We start from the raw sequence: 17,540 nt of genomic DNA on the forward strand, positions 1-17,540 counted from the left end.
AATAATTGTTTTTTTCATGTAGTATAAGTGGAATAAAACGTGGTCACTCACATGTAGGCAGTCACTGTTTCCTGTTCAGGTATCCATTTGGTTTTCATTCACGAGAGTAGGATCTAGAGTGAATTGTCTTGAACTGCCTAAAATGTATTTTGCTGGAAAATTATTTTATAGTCTTTGGAAAATTCCTGTGTATTTAAAGTAGAATGAGGCAAGTAGAATGTGTCATCGGTCTGAGAATTCTGTCTGTTCTCACAGTGTTTCTTTTGAAGTATCCCCTAAAGTATGCGAAAAGACCATCAGTTTTTCCCCTCACTAAACTTAACTGGATCTATCAAATAGGAGAATTTAGAGTGAGAAAAGTGTAGTAAAACTAAATGGGAATTGATTTATTCACGAGACCCACTGGAAAGTATTACCTCCTAGTTTCACACATAATTTTAAAATCTCATTTGTGGGTTTGTGTATTCGTGAGGATGTGGTAATTTTAGATACATATTTCCTCAGTTTTCCACTTTGAATAAGAGTTGTCCATATGGTTTAATATGACTAAATTCATACAAGCAGAGAAGAATGGTTTTGCCTGAGCTTTGATCAAGTCTTTTCCAGGGCATTGAGAAGTCAACATTATTTATAAAATAAAAAGTGATTTAGTAATAAATCTTTTTTAGTGTCATTCCTAAGACAATAGCAACAGGATATGAGGTATTGAAACTTTGTTTGAATGGATATGGCTGGTTGGTTTTGAAATACTGACCTATTACTATGGATTTTTCTGACAAATGCATGAATCTCTTTTAGGATAATCAAGTCAAAACATGACAAATAAAGGCAACCTCATGTATTATTAAATTATTTGGATGCAGAAGTTTCCGCTGACAACTTCCCAGTGAAAGAAAAAAAATCAAAATAACAAGAAAACTGAAATTTCTGTATTAATACATTGCAGATCAATGTCTTTTCTTGACACAACTTTTATTATGTTGAAAGTCTAATTATCTTAGCCTTGTGGTAATAACTTTTCTGCTTTTTCAAATTAATGTCTTGATTTTTAAATACATAATTGCAGCATGAATTTTCTCCTGAGACATGCATTTTATGTAGACATGTGAATACTCAATACATTAGTTAAAATCTTAAAGACTACTGAAAGGGCTTTCCAATGTGCAGTCAGTCCACATTACCCAGCTTATTGCTGAGAGTCAGGTGCAGAAAATTCACTTAAGCTGTAGATGTTTAGGAAATTTTCTGCACAAAAATTCTTAGTTTTATTGGTGTCTATCCAGAGTAACAGATAATTTCAAAAGTCTGAGAGAGATTAGTAATTTTCAGTTTCATTACCATGTTCTTAGTCATATTAAGATAAATAATGATTAAGACTTTGATGTGTTACACTGGTTTTAGCTTTTATTGTAAAAATTGTATGTTGACATTGCAGTTCAGAAGCTATTCCTTATTAATTGCAATGTAATAGAATTATTCCTCTTGTGTGATTTTCATGTATGCATTGTAATACTAATTAATCCAGTGTTAAAAAAGTATCCTGCTTAGTACTGAGTACCTTGGTGTGCTTTGTGTGCTATGAGCTCTATCTGCAAAGTGCTCATTTAGTCCATGGGTTTTTTTTTCTTCTTCCATCTGTCCATGTGTTTTTTTTCTTCTTCCACTTTCTAGAAAGTTACTTAAATATTGTAGTTTTTAGTCTTGTAGGCAGAAGAGATATGTTACAACTAACTGTTTCTTTAGTGTTCCTTAGGTACAGTAAGGCTAGAGGTTGGAAGAATAAAAGCTGGGCCATTTCACTCTGAAAGGAGAACATCCCAGAGCAGCCAGGTATGTAACTATAAAACTGGTTAGTTTAGGAGAAATAAATATTGAAAGCAAATAGAAAAATCTATTTTATAATGGCAATATTTTTCACATGCCTGATCCAAGATGGAAAAAATTTGCAGATCTTCAGTAGCCATTTTATATGCTCTGTTTAGCAAATTATTCTGCTATAGACAATATCCAAACAAAAATATAAGCCAGAAATGACTTTGCTCCAGGCTCCAGCTTGGAAGCATAGAGAATTCCAATTCTCATCAATACCAGAAGTTAGAGTCAACTTTAAACCTCTTAGTTACTGTCAGAATAGTTGGCATGCAGTGGAGTATTGCTTTGGTAAGCTTAGGGAATTTCTCTATTCCTTGCGTGTCCTTACTGTCAGCTTGTTAGGCAGAAGCAGGAAACCTGTGCTCTTTCCATCAGACTTCTCTTATTTATTTTATTGTTGGTCTGAGGGTGAATTGTTACAACCTCAGATAAATTTCTGTATTTGAAAGCATCTTCCGTGGCATAGCAGCTTGCACTGTGATTCTATCCAGTAGGAGCTACAGTTCTGAAGACTCACAAATTACCTTAATAACTTTGGTTGTGAACTGAGGATAAAAATTATCAAGTATTAAATATAAATAGTTTTAAGACATTATTAAAATTCAAGTGAGCAATTTAAGACTAGATAAGACTGACATTTTAGGCTCTCTTCAGAATTAATGTTGCTAAACAGCGTGAAAACATGCATACTCTGGCTGGTCTTACTCTAAGATGAAGTTCACACTGTTGAAGAGTGTGTCACAGTCAGTGGACTATGCTCACAAGGATCCATGTTGTTCCTTTGCTTGCCCTTCAAGTATAGTGAAAATATTCCTGGAAATTGTGCAGGTCAAGTCGAATGGAGACCCTAATCTTAGTTGTAGCCTGAACATTTGAGAGCCCACATGAGGACGTACTGATACCTGTCTTTTGTATTCTGTCCTTATTGTGGTACTTGTAGCTAACTTGCATTAGAAGATCTTTAGAGCGTGATAGAAGGTGCAAATACCAGGTCCTTGTTGGCCCTCAGAAGAAGCACTTGAAAGCTTTGCATGGGATTGTAGAAGTACAATCTCTGTTGGTCTAATGATGCTTCAAAAAACAGCTGTCTACAGTGACCAAAAATTTTGTGGAGTTCTCTGATTCAGTTTTAACTGGGCACAGAAAAAATAAAATACTGCAGAAAAGAAAACTAATACAGCGAGTTACAGTTTTACTTTTAGTAACTGGGTCAGCAAAACTCCTCTCTAATCCCACTCTAATGTTGTGTGTAGGTCAGTGAAGGAAGTGGCAGTCTCTCATCGTTCAGTTTCCCAGTTTCCGGGTCCAGTGCATCTGAGGTCTTTGAAAGTGGCCTAAAGAAGCATACCAGTAAGTTGGAGAGTTTTTTGGTGCTTTCAGTATTTTATAGATGTGAACTGGTAGCTGAGATCTTTCTGTTAAATAGTCTAACTATGTGATGTAGGCCTCAAAGTAATTCCTTAGTCAGTAAAATGCTGTATAAGTGATTACTGCTCAGTACATCACATATATGTTATAGTAGCTTTTTATAAAAGAAACTGGCAGCTTGTTATGTAAGCAGTTTAGATACTGACAATCTAAGTTGAGCCGTAATTTTTTATTTAATTTAAATAAGTCATATGACAAGCTGTCTAACTCATAGAAATCCAGATACATGTGGAATAGCTGTCTCATGCTTAAATTTAGAACAAAGTTATTTATGATCAAAGTATTGCTAGAAAATAATGGGTTTTTTCTCTTTTGAGTTTAGCAGTCTTATTCCAAAAGTTATTTAAATTGAGAAAATGGTTGATTCTTTCACCTATTCTAGAATTATTTCAATCCAATTATTTTAGTGATAGCCACTATCAAAATCAGATTAAGATGTATATAACAAACAAGCAGAAAGTTAGAATCATCATAGTAATTTGGATGACTTTATTGAAAAAGTTTTCTAAGAATGCCAGTTTAACTTTTTTTTTTCATTTATCTTAATTCATTTGACAGCAGCTTCTGAAATACAGGGACTAAGAACAGTTGAAATAAAAAAGGTAAGTTGTGGCATGCAATGGCATATATCAGGAATAGGTTTTGTAGATGTTTCCAATAGGTATCTTTACAGAATGAAAGAAGTCTAGGGCTATTCATTGTTTTAGGAAAGGAACAGGAAATTAATTTGTTTCTCTTTTCAGTTTGAGAGTGTATGATTTGCACTGCCTATATTTTTATGTAAAGTAGTGTGACTTATGCTATTATGTTTTGTGAATTGTGTTGAAAGTAAAAGAAGAAAGAGATACTGGGACCTAGTTTTATTGTTACCAGATTGAGTTAAATGCACACTCTGTTGTGGTAAAGTCAGGGGTATTGTACCAAAGTTGGAAGGCTGTTTTTTGGTATTTGATATTTTTCTTCACATGTATTTTTAATGAGTAGGTTCTTGCATGATAGCTGCCAGGTTTTCAAGTGTGAACTTCAGTCACCTTCATTATGCATGTGAGCTTAGCCACAAACTACATCTTATTTTCCAAAATATTTATATTTGTTTCTTTTTTCTTGGCATCTAGTTCACTTGATTACACAGCCAGTCTTTTAACAGTAGAATCTGCAAATTTTAACAGCAGAATCTGCAGTTTGCAGTAGCAGTTTTTGCAGGGAGGTATTTGGGTGTGGTGCAGTGGTAAGCAGCTGGTTTTGCTTTTCACATTTGGGCACTAGGGGGAGCAAAAAGATTAATTCTAGTCTTAAAGGAGATTCATAACAGCATATTCATATAGACTGTACTGAGGACAGCAATCCCATCTCATTGGTTTTCCTTGCACAGACCTCTGTGCTGACATTAAGAGTCAGGTGCTGAATTCTGTAATTATTTAGTTTGGTTAAGATAAAACACACAACTAAATCAGCAAATTTTCTCCTACCACTAAGAAGAAAAAACATCCATGCTGGTCTTTCTGCTTTCTTGAGGTGATGCAGAGCATATAAGCTTAAAAACTGGCTTGACACGGGAATTCTGATCTTCATAAAATAGGGGGTTTAGCCATCTTTTGAGATAAGCTACAGTTCTCTGTGTTTTTCTTTCCAGAAAAATCTAATCTTTTTTTTATTACTATAACAGAATCCTACAGATTCACTAGGAGTGAGCATTGCTGGAGGTGTAGGAAGTCCTCTCGGAGATGTTCCTATATTTATTGCCATGATGCACCCGAATGGAGTTGCAGCTCAGACTCAGAAATTAAGAGTAAGTTAATTGTTAACAAGGCTGTAAAGACGGCGTGGGTAATGTGATTACTCTAGGCAGACAGTAAACCAGCAGTTCAGTGAAACGGTCATAAGTGCTTCTGGCTGTGAAAAGAATTCTTGCTGTTTGGATTGATGAAAAAGGTACTCAAATTGGTAGCATGGGAAAGTGTAATTGCTGACATGTTCTAACTTAAGAAAGGAGGTCCTAAAGCAGTCGTGGATCTTAGAGTTAGTCAGCTTGTGAAAATTAAAAGCATAGAAAGTGGTTCAGAAGGATGCATTCTATAAACAAGTGCCACTGCGGAGTGTAGTGGTCATTCCTACAAATGTAGGTGTGCAGTCTGTTTTATCTCTCATCTTTCCTATACTTAGGATAGAGAGTACATTTTAGGCTCTGAGTTAGAGAGGGAGATTTTATCTGAACCTGTACTTAAGTGTATGCTGTATCCAGTCTGCATCAAAGGTGGTTGAATTTGATTCAGATTTCTTGGAAAATGTTATTTCAAGATGAAGTCAAACAGAATCTCTGATTATAATTTGCTACATCAGTCTGCCTGTCTTCAGGTGACATGCCAAATGCATCTCTGGTTTTTAATATGTATTTCTAGAGTTTTAGGATCAGTTCTGTAAAGCATCAGTATTTTTTACACTGATTACACTAAACCAGTGTCATTTGCTAATTCTGATGCTGAAATACTGCCTTCATACTGGACCATTTCGAAGTTCTGCTATTGTTGAAAGTGACAAATAAATCTATGTAACTAAGTTAGATTTTCTACATTTTCTTCTGTAGGTTGGGGACAGGATTGTTAGCATCTGTGGAACATCTACTGAGGGCATGACTCATTCCCAAGCTGTTAATATCTTAAAAAATGCTTCAGGCACTATTGAGTTGCAGGTAAAAAATCCTCAGTGACATTTTGAATATTTTCTGAATACTGGTTTGCCAGCTGCTACATTGAACTATTTTAGTGTCAGCATTCTTATATCACTAATTTCCAACCTCTGTTCCTAGGTTGTAGCTGGGGGAGAAGTGAGTGTCATAACTGGTCAGCAGCAGGATCCACCTACTCCCAGTCTTTCATTTGCTGGACTAACTTCAACTGGCATTTTTCAGGATGATTTAGGGTAACTATAGAATGTACAGCGTCTGTAGCCAGTTACTTTAGATGATAATCAACATATAAACCTTAAAAATTCTAGCAAATAATGGATGACATTTTTGGCTTAATCATGATTAACATATTTGCTGTACCTGTGGGCCACAGGCCCTCTTCTGTGTTTTTCGTAATGCAATTTTCTGTGCTGCATTTTTTTTTTTACTCTCTGTAGGCTTGTTTTGTGATCTGATTTCTTCTACAGCCTCTACTGTTTCACTGAGATTGAGTAGCTAGGATTAATTGATACACACAGAAATTCTCTTTCCACTGTTGTATCTGTGTTTCTGTAGCGTGCTCTCTAGTGCTGGGCAATCAGGCGTGCCAGATGTTTCTGGTATACAGGGTATACTGCTTCTGGTATTCTGCGAGGTGCATTATGTAAACAAGTTTTGTGTCAAACTCTGTCATAAATCTGAGGCATTTTTTCTTTTAGGAAAGGGGAAAGACATATTCTTTAACCACACATACTTACTTTGAAAAGTAGAATTCCAAAATTTCTTACTATCAAAGTACATGTGGGGAAATACGCTTATAAATGATCTGTATAAGAAACACATATATACAAATACAGAGTCATCTATTAGGAGAGAAGCAATTAAACCTTAATAGCATAAACTATTTGAGCTAATTTTAGCTATTACAGGATTTTTAACGTAGATATTAGGGAATCTGGAGATACTGACAATGCCTCTCTAGTTCACTAGTAAGCACTGTTGGTGGGACATAGCAGCTATAACTACGCCCTGAGCTGTGTATTTGAAATAGCTATTTTTGTATAATAATATGGGCATTAGGTAGTTTACAGAGTTTTGCATTAACGGAAATAGCTACTATAACTACAAATACTTTTGTTCTTTATAACAAAAGTATTTGTAGTCATAGTGGAAAGATAAATGTATTGGTTAGCTTAAGAGGAATAATGTTTTTTTGTAGAATATTCTATGTGTTAAATCTGAAGTTCAGACAAAATACTCTTTTCACTTTTCTTAGACCTCCTCAGTACAAGACCATTACTCTGGACAGAGGACCAGACGGCCTTGGCTTTAGTATTGTAGGTGGTTATGGCAGTCCCCATGGAGACTTACCTATTTATGTGAAGACAGTGTTTGCAAAGGTAGGTGGAAATATGTCCAATCAATCCATTTATTAGTTCACTGTAGTTATTGTTCTAAATCTTGGCCTGGATTTGCAGTCAAAAGAATGTTGCAGCTGCTCACGGCTTTTCCTTTTTAGTGCAAAGGCTGATCAAAATGTGCTTGCAGCACTTGAAGGCTGTAATTTTCAAAAGATTGAGAATTTCCAAATATACATGATTCAGCCTATTGGCAGAGTCTTGTCCACCTCTTGAGACTGGAATTGTGTAATACGTAGGAAAAAAGCTCCCTTGCCTTATATTTACAGTGTGTTTACTTCAGGTAGTAAAGGGAAATGTTTTATTGAGCTCAGACTGGACCTTCAGAGAAATTCAGATGCTGACCTGGATTTGATAATTTGGATAGCTCTAGGAAACAACAGAGACTCAGAGAAAACTGGAATCATGAATGCTAAATTTTTAAGGTATATCAAAGTATAAAGCTGTCTTTTACACCACTTGGTGAAAAGTTCTGCAGGTCTTGAAAATGTTACTTTTATAATACTAGGTTTAAATCTTACACTAGCTGGAAAAACAGGGTTAAAGGAACCAAGCAATCATGTAGTTCCAATTTCTAGATGTGGAACTTAGACAAGGCAGGGCTCACTGCGAAATTAGCAGTCTTCTCAACAATTGGCTCTATCTGTATCCCTGAACACCAAAAATGTTGCAAGAGGTTTTCTTTTCAGGACTGTGTGTCAGGGAGAAAAAGAAATGTGTGAGTCTGCAGTTACTTGTTTTATCATTTCAGGGTGCAGCAGCAGAAGATGGACGCCTCAAGAGGGGGGATCAAATCATTGCTGTGAATGGGCAGAGTTTAGAAGGGGTGACCCACGAGGAAGCAGTTGCTATTCTGAAAAGGACAAAAGGAACAGTCACTTTGACTGTATTATCATGAACTGGCTGCCTGACAGGCTAGGGTCAGTAAGACAATATTGTTTACTTTCTATGTAGTAAAGAGAATGGAAATGTTTTTGTAGTCTTGCTCTTTCAGCTTCACAGAACTGTGTTACAACACTGAAGAAAAGTAACATTTAACCATATTTTTGTATATATTAGAAGTACTTCTCTTCCTGTCAAACCCCTGGGATGAAGTTATGTTGACAATGGAAACACATGGATATTTTTGCTATTAGTAAGTCACCATGAAAAAAAATGTTGTCATTAATAACATAAGAAAACTGAAAATGTTTTTGGAAGAGACTTTGCATATTTGAATAATGTTGGAAAAAGGATAAATTCACCAAGTCAGCATGGAGGTTGCTGGGGAAAACAGGAGTAAGGTTATTGAAGAAATAAAATATTACTAAAACAGAGATTTGGGAGATAAGGGGAAATGTATGTAATCTGGAGGCAGATGGTTAATAGACTAGATGGTTCGTTGGAACTAGATGATTTCTAAGGTTCCTTTCAACCCAGACTGTTCAATGACCATATTATTTCACAATGCTCTATAGAAGAAACTAGTTTGGCGACTTGGGTGGATTTTTTTTTCCTGTCTTTTTGTGTGTTTAAATTTTTCTAAGTCATGGTGTATCTGAAAAAAAAAAAAAAAAAAAAAAAAAAAAGAGCACTGTGTTTCACTTGGCTTAGGTTTGAGGATTTCATTATTTTGGCAGCAGCGGGGTGTCTTGGTGGTGGTGATGGTGGTTTTGGTTTTTGTTTGTTTGTTTTGTTTGGGTTTTGTGGAACTTGTGCTCAGGGCTGAAAAATCCATTACTAGTGGAAACTATTCCTGGTGATTGAGAATGCCTAGCAACTGCAGTATTAGAAGAACTAGACTTTTAAAATAGGAATATTTTATAGTCCTTATGGGTGAAAACAACTTTTCTAATATGAAGTGTCTGTAAGCAAAGGTTGTCCTCTTCCAACATGCAACACCACGTACAGGATCAGTGTAGACATTTCTGCAAGCTGCTTGCTTCAGAGACGTGAACAAACCTCTCAGAGCAGCTCTGCTTAGCTGACAGCAGATACCTGGATATTGCCAGTGTGGAAGGAGTTGACATTAATGGTGTTGCTGCCATTATCACTAGCAGCAAAGGTAGAGTCCTCCTTGAATTGAGGAGGGATACAACCAGGAGTTACGGGTTGAGGATGGGTGAAGACCTGCAAATGCCTCACAGTGGAGGTGAGTAGTAAGGCAGCAGCGAGGGTTTGTATCAGTAATAAGGAAAAGAGGAGCTTTGACAGCTACAACTATTATTTTGGGGATATTAATTTTAGAGGCACAAATAAAAGCATCTAGAAAGTACAATGCAAATGTGGAGCTTTCTTTGATCAGCAGTGTGGTCAATAAATGCATCACTTTATCATTATTTAAACTTTATCTAAAAACTGCACTCAATGAAACACTTAGCTGATTGTAACCTGCCTGCCTTTGCCCGCCATGCTCTTAGGAATCTGGCAGATAAAGCATGCTTTTCCCATGATTTTTTTTTCCTGCAGAAAAATTTAGCTGAGTCTTTTGAGAGAGGAAGATACCAGTCAGACTAGTATGCTAATTTAGCAGCAGGATGCTTTCTGTTAATTGGCAAAAATGGAATTTTAGCAAGAAGGCCACTATCTCAACTATCACTTACGAGAAATATGAACTGAAAATGCAGGCAATGGTCAGGCCATTATTAGGGGATAATACAAAAGTCTAGCATTCATTTTAGAGGGTCACAAAAGCAGTATTAGGAGTATCTGTCAAATAGTATTAACAAATTGTTAGCTATGTGTAAGTGTAACAAAAAAAAACCCCACTGTTTGTCTTTTTAACTGTTCTAGAAGTTACATTGTGGTAGGCTAAACTGCAATAAACTAGATGGTACCATTGCTGGATGCTGCTGTTATGCTGCTTTTGTACTTATTCCTTGCATAGAGTGAGAAACGCCTACATTAGAGTATGTAAAGTCACTTTAAATACTATCTATATTTGTAACAGAAGTAGTGTACAGCTATTTTATTACTGCTGTTGTGTCACAATGGGAGATTTAAATTAATAAATTTCAAACTGTCATGATGTAGTGAAGTACTGGGTGTGTTACTAGTTGCTTGCATTATTCATTCTGTTGCAAAAGATTAATTCAAAACAATTTAATAGTTAAAAAAGACATTACTCTTGATGTAAACTTTAAAGCATCTGCTAAAAATTGATTTTTTTGAAAGATGTTATCTTCACTTGCAAATTCTTAGTAAATTAATGAAACTGTGAAGCTGTCTTGCTTTTTTGTAACAGAGCGTTAATGATTGTTAAAAAATCATTCCTTCAGGCACGGGATGTGACATGAGGGACAAAAACAGTGGGCCATGGAGCTTAGGGCTCAGAGAACAGGCTTTCCCCCAGGCCCCATGCCAGGAAACTGTTGCATGACTACTGCTAAATGGCTGCCATGAGCTGGACCATTTATTACTAGACTTTCCAGGCTTAGGATGTTTGATTTTCTTTATCATTTTGTATTCAACACAACTTTCCAGTCACAAGAGTTAGTCTTGCAAGGTGCTAGGTGCTGTGGCCCAGTTCTACCAAGTTTTATGGTTTTGGTTACATTTTTTCAATGTTACTGTGTTACAGGTGTGGAAGGGTCTGGCATCTTAAAGGCTCCATCCCATTGTCTGGTCAGATATTGAGCCCTTTTTTTAACTCTCAGCTATTTATTGCTGAGGGGTAATTAGAGTAGTATTGATGAAAAGCTCTTTAATTTTAGAGTGGTATTAATGAAAGGGATTGTCACTTTTTGAAAGCATGGGTCTGAACAAAGCACAGCTGATTCATAGGAATGCACATATTTCATTTCTTGACAGCGAGCAGGTATCGTTGGCATGGCTGCTTTTCTGTTCATTCTTCTGTTAGATTTTATTTCTGTGTTAGCTTTATGGTAGCAGTAGTATTGTTAATTCTCAGCTGAGAGAAAGGTTGGAATTTAATAGCTATTGCTGATCCCCTTTCCTTCACTCTATTCAGTCTCTTTTTATAAGGAAAAAAAAAAAAAAAAAAGAAACTGTATATTCTATAGACATAGATGAAGAAAAAAAGTGTCATCCTTGCTGTTAAGCATCAAGATATTTTGTTTTGCTGACAGAGACTTGCAAGTAATGTGGAAGTACTTAGGTCATTTAATAGTGTTTTGCAAAGAAAGCCTTACCTCAAAATAGGACTGACATTGGAAAGGGGCATTTGTTAGATTTCTACACACACTTTTTCTTGCTTTTTAAAAACAAATAGTTTGAAGCATCTAAAATATTCCTGTGTAGAGGGCACTTCTCTTATAAACTCCAACTGAAGCTACTAAGAATAAAGTTTTCACATTCTCTACAAATTTTATTGAAACTGTAAATATTTTTAATAGTAAACAGTATTTCCTTAGCCTATTCAATGCCTGCAGTGGGGATTTTTCTTTTATAACTGGTCATCATGCATGTTCCTCAACAGACACGTAGGTCTTTAATATAATGTGTTTTAGTCCATAGCCAGTGTTGCAGGGCAATGAATTTATTTGTGAAGTTTGGCCACCTATGTTCATGGAAGTGGCAACCATGACAGGTAAGAAGATCCAATTCAAACAATTGAGAAGAATGCACCTAGTGGAAAATGATGCCCAAGTAGATTGAAGTTCCTATGTTCTTACTCTCCTGATGTAAAATCTTCCTAAGCTTCCTACTCCCTGTGAAACTGATTATTTGAAAAGGATAGAAAAAATGTAGATACTGCTTCTCATATTTCAGTAGAAAGGAGATTAAATTCTGGTAAGATATTAATTCTAAAAGCTGCATATACCTGAGCTGAAAACAACAGAATTTTCCAAACTAAATTATTAGTTTTCAACTGGAGATTTTTTTGTTTAGTTACAGCAGCAAGTTTGTGAAAGTGAGCCAAGCAGGTGTTCACTTACTATTTCACTTCAGACTAGTTTGTATTCGGTCCATTGTTCTTGACTTTCATATAGGTAGCTTAAACAGATAAATTACTTTTTTTTTAATTACATCAGAGGAGTGTTTGAATCACATACAAAAACAACTTACCTGTTTTTATGACTGCCAGTACTACACTGGGTTTTTTAAGTGCTTGCAATTAGATGCCAGTTTGTCCATAGGCAGACAAGAGAAAACTTTTTGTCTAAGAGGGGAGGCTTTGAATTTGTTAACAGTTGTTAGTATTTTCTGGTATTTCAGCCTCTGGCATTTTATTAGTTAAGATTGCACTTTGTTAAGTGAATTAAGTTTGATTAAAAGTATGCTTTGACTGACCAAGGTAGACATTATACCTAAAAGAGAATGAATGTTCTTCTTGAGTATTTCTGTGAGATGGCAGTTGACTCTTTGAGTTCTGTGCAACATTGTTCAACAACAGAGTGTCAGTTTGGTGTGTTTTCATAGTGCTTTGTTCATGCTCCTCACTGTCCACAGCCACAGAAGAGGTCATGATACCGGGACTCAGAAAACTGAGGGCATGGGGTACATTTAAATGATGCATTTTTGGATTTCCACTACTGCACAGCAGTTAAAGAAGTTTCTTGTTTGGGCACCTCACACAAGCACTTAGGCTGAGGCACATGAAAGGTCTTTTCAGGCTGTAACTTTGAAATACCTCATGATCACAGCGATGCCAAAGCCACTGTGTCCATCGCTTCAAGGTTTCACACTATTGTGAATTTTACAAAAGCATTGGGAGCAGCACCTTGTGTAGTTAATAGCTAATAAGCTGTACTCTCATTTTAGGGGAATATTTATCAAAAACTGTCAAACCATATACAGTTTGTTTTGACTGAAAAAAATATATTCATTACATGTTGTTAAATGTGAATATGTCTGTGGGAAGTATAAAGACCAGTATTGCAAATGAGAGAGAGAGGGAGAGAGAGAGAGAGAGAGAGAGAGAGAGAGAGAGAGAGAGAGAGAGATAGACAGACCTCAATACAGTCCTACTTGCTAAGGCACCAGATTCACTGAAATTCCTGTTTGTGACAGAGACCACTGAGGATAGGTGATAATAAAAGATCGTTATATGGGGAAAGCATTATCCTTTGTTACTGTCACCAAGACCAGAAGAAGGGTAAAAGTGCTAATATTCATACTTACCTCATAATATATTTACTTCGTACCCTTTTTAAGTATATATGTAAGGAAAAGTACTGCACTTGAAATGATTGTTAGTGTAGACCTAGAGGTTGTTCTAACTAAATATGTATGTTGATTATTTCACAAAAATATTTATGGGCACACTCTCGTGATAAGACTTTTACAGCAAAGAATTTGAAGGAGATTTCACATTCTTTCACAACACTGAATGTCAGCAGTGATTGCCTTTTTGCTAAATTAACAAAACCTTTGCAATAAGGATAAATCTGGGCAGGAAGGAGAATTGCTTAAGACAAGGTAGGAACCTCCTGGTCTGAGCTGGTTTTACTATTGTGACTGAGCATGCTGTCTTCAATCTATGCCTTATCTTCCTAGGAACAATTGGGCTTTTGTTTGTTTCAAATTGAAGCTGACCATCAGAATTCTGTGTATATTGTCTCCCTCTGAAAAAAAGCTTTTTTGCTATTGTAGTTGCTTGAGCAGGAATAAAAAGAATAAAACTGGACCTTTGCTTTAAGTGCAGATTTATGGAATATTTACATTTAGTAGAAATAGCTCATTAACAGTTTGTTTGCTGTAAGATGTTCTTTTCTTTCCACTGTAAGTCAGAGTCTCTTCAAAGCATGCTATTTTGCCAGCAGCCAAACCATTCTTGTCTGCACTTCTCCTGCTCTCATTTCTTTTGATCGGAGTATGTGCATTGGGTTGGGGCAGGGGGGAAATTATGTGTGAAGGGAGGACGTCAAAGGCTCTGTGTGTGCTCATGCACGTGTGTGCATGTGAAGATCTGGGAATAGTACTGTGTAAGTGCTGACTATTGGCCTGCAGTTATTTCCTGCCAGGTATGGGGTTTTATTCTTATGGAAGAAATTGAACTAGGTACTCTAATCCTATTCAATACATATAGGTCTCGAAGGATTTTTAGAAAGAGAATAAATATTTGATCTATTTTGTCAGGAAAAAACTGCAGCAGAGGCATTATCTGTTTCTTTGTTATTTTGTGATTCCCAGTGAACCTTTTTCTACTGTGAATGTACATATTTTCTATTAGTCTGGAAAGTTTAACAGTGGAACACATTCCAGGTTCTGCTTTCAGGACAATGATGTCCTATTTGAAGCTGAGAAATGTTTGGATCTGGGATATTGATGCTGTGTTTCTGGGACTAAAATCACCTTATGAAGTATGAATACACTTCACAGTTCCTCACTGATAGAAGTCCTTTGTTTAGGCCCGTGTGAAAGACCTCACATTCATAGGATTGTTCCTTTTATATACAGGAATTATACTCAGTTTTACTTTACAGACAGTTTGAACTCATGTACATATATTATGGACTCTCACTTGAGTATAAACCTTGAATTTGTTGACCAAGCTAACAAATCTCTGATCGAGCCAAAAGTGGCAACCTGAATTGGGTTGGTTTCCTTCTAAATGTCAAGGAGGAGGTGAACCAAACAGAAATGCTGGGCAGCCAGCAGCAAGGAGACAAAGGTATTTACTGACATCTGGCAGCCTGTGTGCTTTTCTCTATCTTAAAAGATGGCTGCAACTGCCGTGGTATGAACATCCAATTCAAAAGTGACTTGAGTTAACAGAAGAGGGATAAGTTAAATTAAGGGGTAGCAGGAGAGGAGAATTGCTTGCTTATTTAAGCACAAATGGGCATGGAGATGGCTCTTTGAGTGTTTCTCTTGTATTACAAAACCAATAAACATGGTGTTTGTGCAGTCAGCTGCTGGTTTCAGCTTGTGCACTTAGCCTGGGAGCTTCAGGTGCTGAAGCTTTGTGGGAGAGACTATTTGGCTCTAATGCACAGCTACATGTGCATGCTTTGAAATCAGACTAGCCCTGTAAGAAGGACCTAAATCGGTAGATAGAAGCTAACTTGTATTTAGCTACATATATACACATTAATAGTTTTCAGTAATAGCCACTAGATAGCACTAGAGAATCAAGGTAAATCTCAAATAGCAAGGTTTGCAGAGATACAAACGAACACAAGGACTCCAAAACAAACAACCACTGGAGCCTGTTGTTGGTGTTCAGCTCATATCAGCAGCCTAATGGAAATTATTCAGTCAGGAGAATGTTATTTTAACTTCTGGTGTGTTTAAAATTTCTACACTGATGTATTACCAAGCAGAAAACCACATAGTAGTAGCTTGAACAGTTACCCTATTTTGACCCTTGTTTTAATTTGTTGAAAACCACAAGCTTCAACAAAATATGCGTAAATCCAAAATGTTTAACACTGGCTATCACAAAGTGAATGCATAAAAATAAAAACACACCTCTAAAAATATCCAGAGGGCTATTATGCTTTAAAAAATATGTCTCAAAAAAATCTTCAATTTATTTGCAGAGAGAATAAAAAGTCTGTCACTGTCTCTAAGTTTATCCCTTGCAAAATTATTCACAATTTTTAGTTTTTCAAGTATAGTTTAGGATTTTGAAGACACCTTTACTTATGACCTCTGTGAGAACACAGGGACTGATCTTTCTAATTTCTGCTGTGAAAGCTATAAGGGTACTGTTTCTACTTGCTTACTGATAGCCTTTCAAGAAGCCCTATATGCATTTTTTTTCTAAAGGGTTAGGAAAGGCATAAAGGTTTTAGGAGAAATGCATTGGTTTCTGCCTGGACGTACAGTGCATTTTCATAGGTTTTTGAAGTCCTCTTGCAAACCATATGCTTAATGCACATAAGTAATTTTATTTTGCAGATTCATAAAGTTTTTTGTGACAGTCTTGAGGAATATATATATACACAGGTATATACACAGGTATATACACAGGTATGCATGGTATTGTCGGTGCTGTGCAAGGTAAAAACTTGGTGTCTCCTCTGAAAACTGCATTCCTCAATTCATTTTCAAAGTAATTTCAAAGTAATCACAAATTCTTCTGTTATTTATTAACAGGGGTTTTATACCAAATGCCACATCCTTCTTTGATAATGTCTTAAAGAGTTTTTCACAAGGATCTGAAATCTGAAGTTTGATGGTCTTGAACTCCTAGAGTAATGTGTCGTAAATTCTTGTCTTGAAGGAGAGATTCATAACCAGCTCCAGGCATCTGGCGCTTGTGGCTTGCTTCTGAAGTACGTTAAACAGACTGATATCGAACTGTGCAACTGTACTGGAGCTTATTTACCACAGGTATGCCTCATTTTAGGTATGGCGACTTCAAAGACCTCAGTCTTGGCTGTCATTGATAGGGGCTCACAGGAGTTCCCAGTGGACTGGGCTGATGTGTCGCCCTGATTTTATAAGACTTTGTTAAGCCTTCTGATGTTTGCATTCTTTCAACAAACTTTCTCACACACAGTTCTGTAAATAACCTATGTTTTCCATTCTTTCATGGAGGTGGAGAGAATTGATGGACCCTTGGTCTGTCCAGTGGCATTGGAGAGGTGGCACTGTCACCCTCCAATCCCCTGTCACCTTTGGAAAACTATAAATGTTGGAGTCAGAAAATAAAGTTCTTCTTCTTCTTCCTTTTTGTTCCCCTCGAGAGCAGCAGTGTCTGTGTCATCATTTTGTGCCGTATCGCAACAACTGGTGACCCCGACGTGATGAACTTGAGACCTCTGGTGTCGTGCGGCCTTGCTGGGTGAGGTTGTATCCTTTCCCCCCTTGTTTGCTTGGCATTGCCTGCTGCTCTTGTGAGAGATGGCAGCCTCTGTGAGTTCCTCGGATGATTCTGTTATTTTAGATCTCTGGAAAGTTCTCCTCGATTGGAGAGGAGTTTCCCTTTCCTGGAGTGCGTTTGAGAGTTTGTTTCTGTGGGCCAGAGAGCAAGGTTTTTTTTCGGACCCTTTGGAGGCGCTTTCTAGGGAGGTGAGGTCTCACGTGGGGGATCGTCTCATGGTTGCTCTCTTTGATGATTGTTCGGTGGATGTGAGATCGCTGATGGTGCACTGGCAAAAGTTGAGTGACGTTTGGCGGGGGTCTCCTCGTTGTGGCTCTCGGGGTTCCCTGGGGACCCCTTCTGTCTCGGATGTGGAGGAGGGGGAGTCTGATTTTCTGTATGACGCAGGATCCTCTCCCCCACCCCAGGAGGGAGAGCTGGGGGGCAGCTGCGCCTCGGAGGG

At 37.0% G+C, this 17,540-nt stretch overlaps 1 protein-coding gene across 16 annotated transcripts in view; it reads left to right on the plus strand.

Annotated features, from left to right (window-relative positions):
• Positions 1-17,100, plus strand: part of MPDZ (multiple PDZ domain crumbs cell polarity complex component) — a 99,539-nt gene extending 82,439 nt beyond the window's left edge. For 14 of the 16 annotated variants that reach the window (XM_041416440.1, XM_041416446.1, XM_041416445.1 and 11 more), the window contains 8 exons: positions 1,744-1,830; positions 3,126-3,222; positions 3,859-3,902; positions 4,967-5,089; positions 5,885-5,989; positions 6,107-6,219; positions 7,242-7,365; positions 8,135-10,387. In XM_041416440.1, coding sequence (XP_041272374.1) covers positions 1,744-1,830; positions 3,126-3,222; positions 3,859-3,902; positions 4,967-5,089; positions 5,885-5,989; positions 6,107-6,219; positions 7,242-7,365; positions 8,135-8,281 — 840 coding nt within the window. In that variant the 3' untranslated portion in view covers positions 8,282-10,387. Of the gene's footprint in view, positions 1-1,743; positions 1,831-3,125; positions 3,223-3,858; positions 3,903-4,966; positions 5,090-5,884; positions 5,990-6,106; positions 6,220-7,241; positions 7,366-8,134; positions 10,388-16,495; positions 16,606-16,966 lie in introns of those variants that run through there. The other 2 variants (XR_005953515.1, XM_041416442.1) reach the window with 2 other exon arrangements.
• Positions 17,101-17,540: the final 440 nt, after the last annotated feature.

This window comes from Onychostruthus taczanowskii, unplaced genomic scaffold, assembly GCF_017590055.1.
Source record: "Onychostruthus taczanowskii isolate IOZ18803 unplaced genomic scaffold, ASM1759005v1 scaffold52, whole genome shotgun sequence".
In the NCBI taxonomy this organism is placed as follows: domain Eukaryota; kingdom Metazoa; phylum Chordata; class Aves; order Passeriformes; family Passeridae; genus Onychostruthus; species Onychostruthus taczanowskii.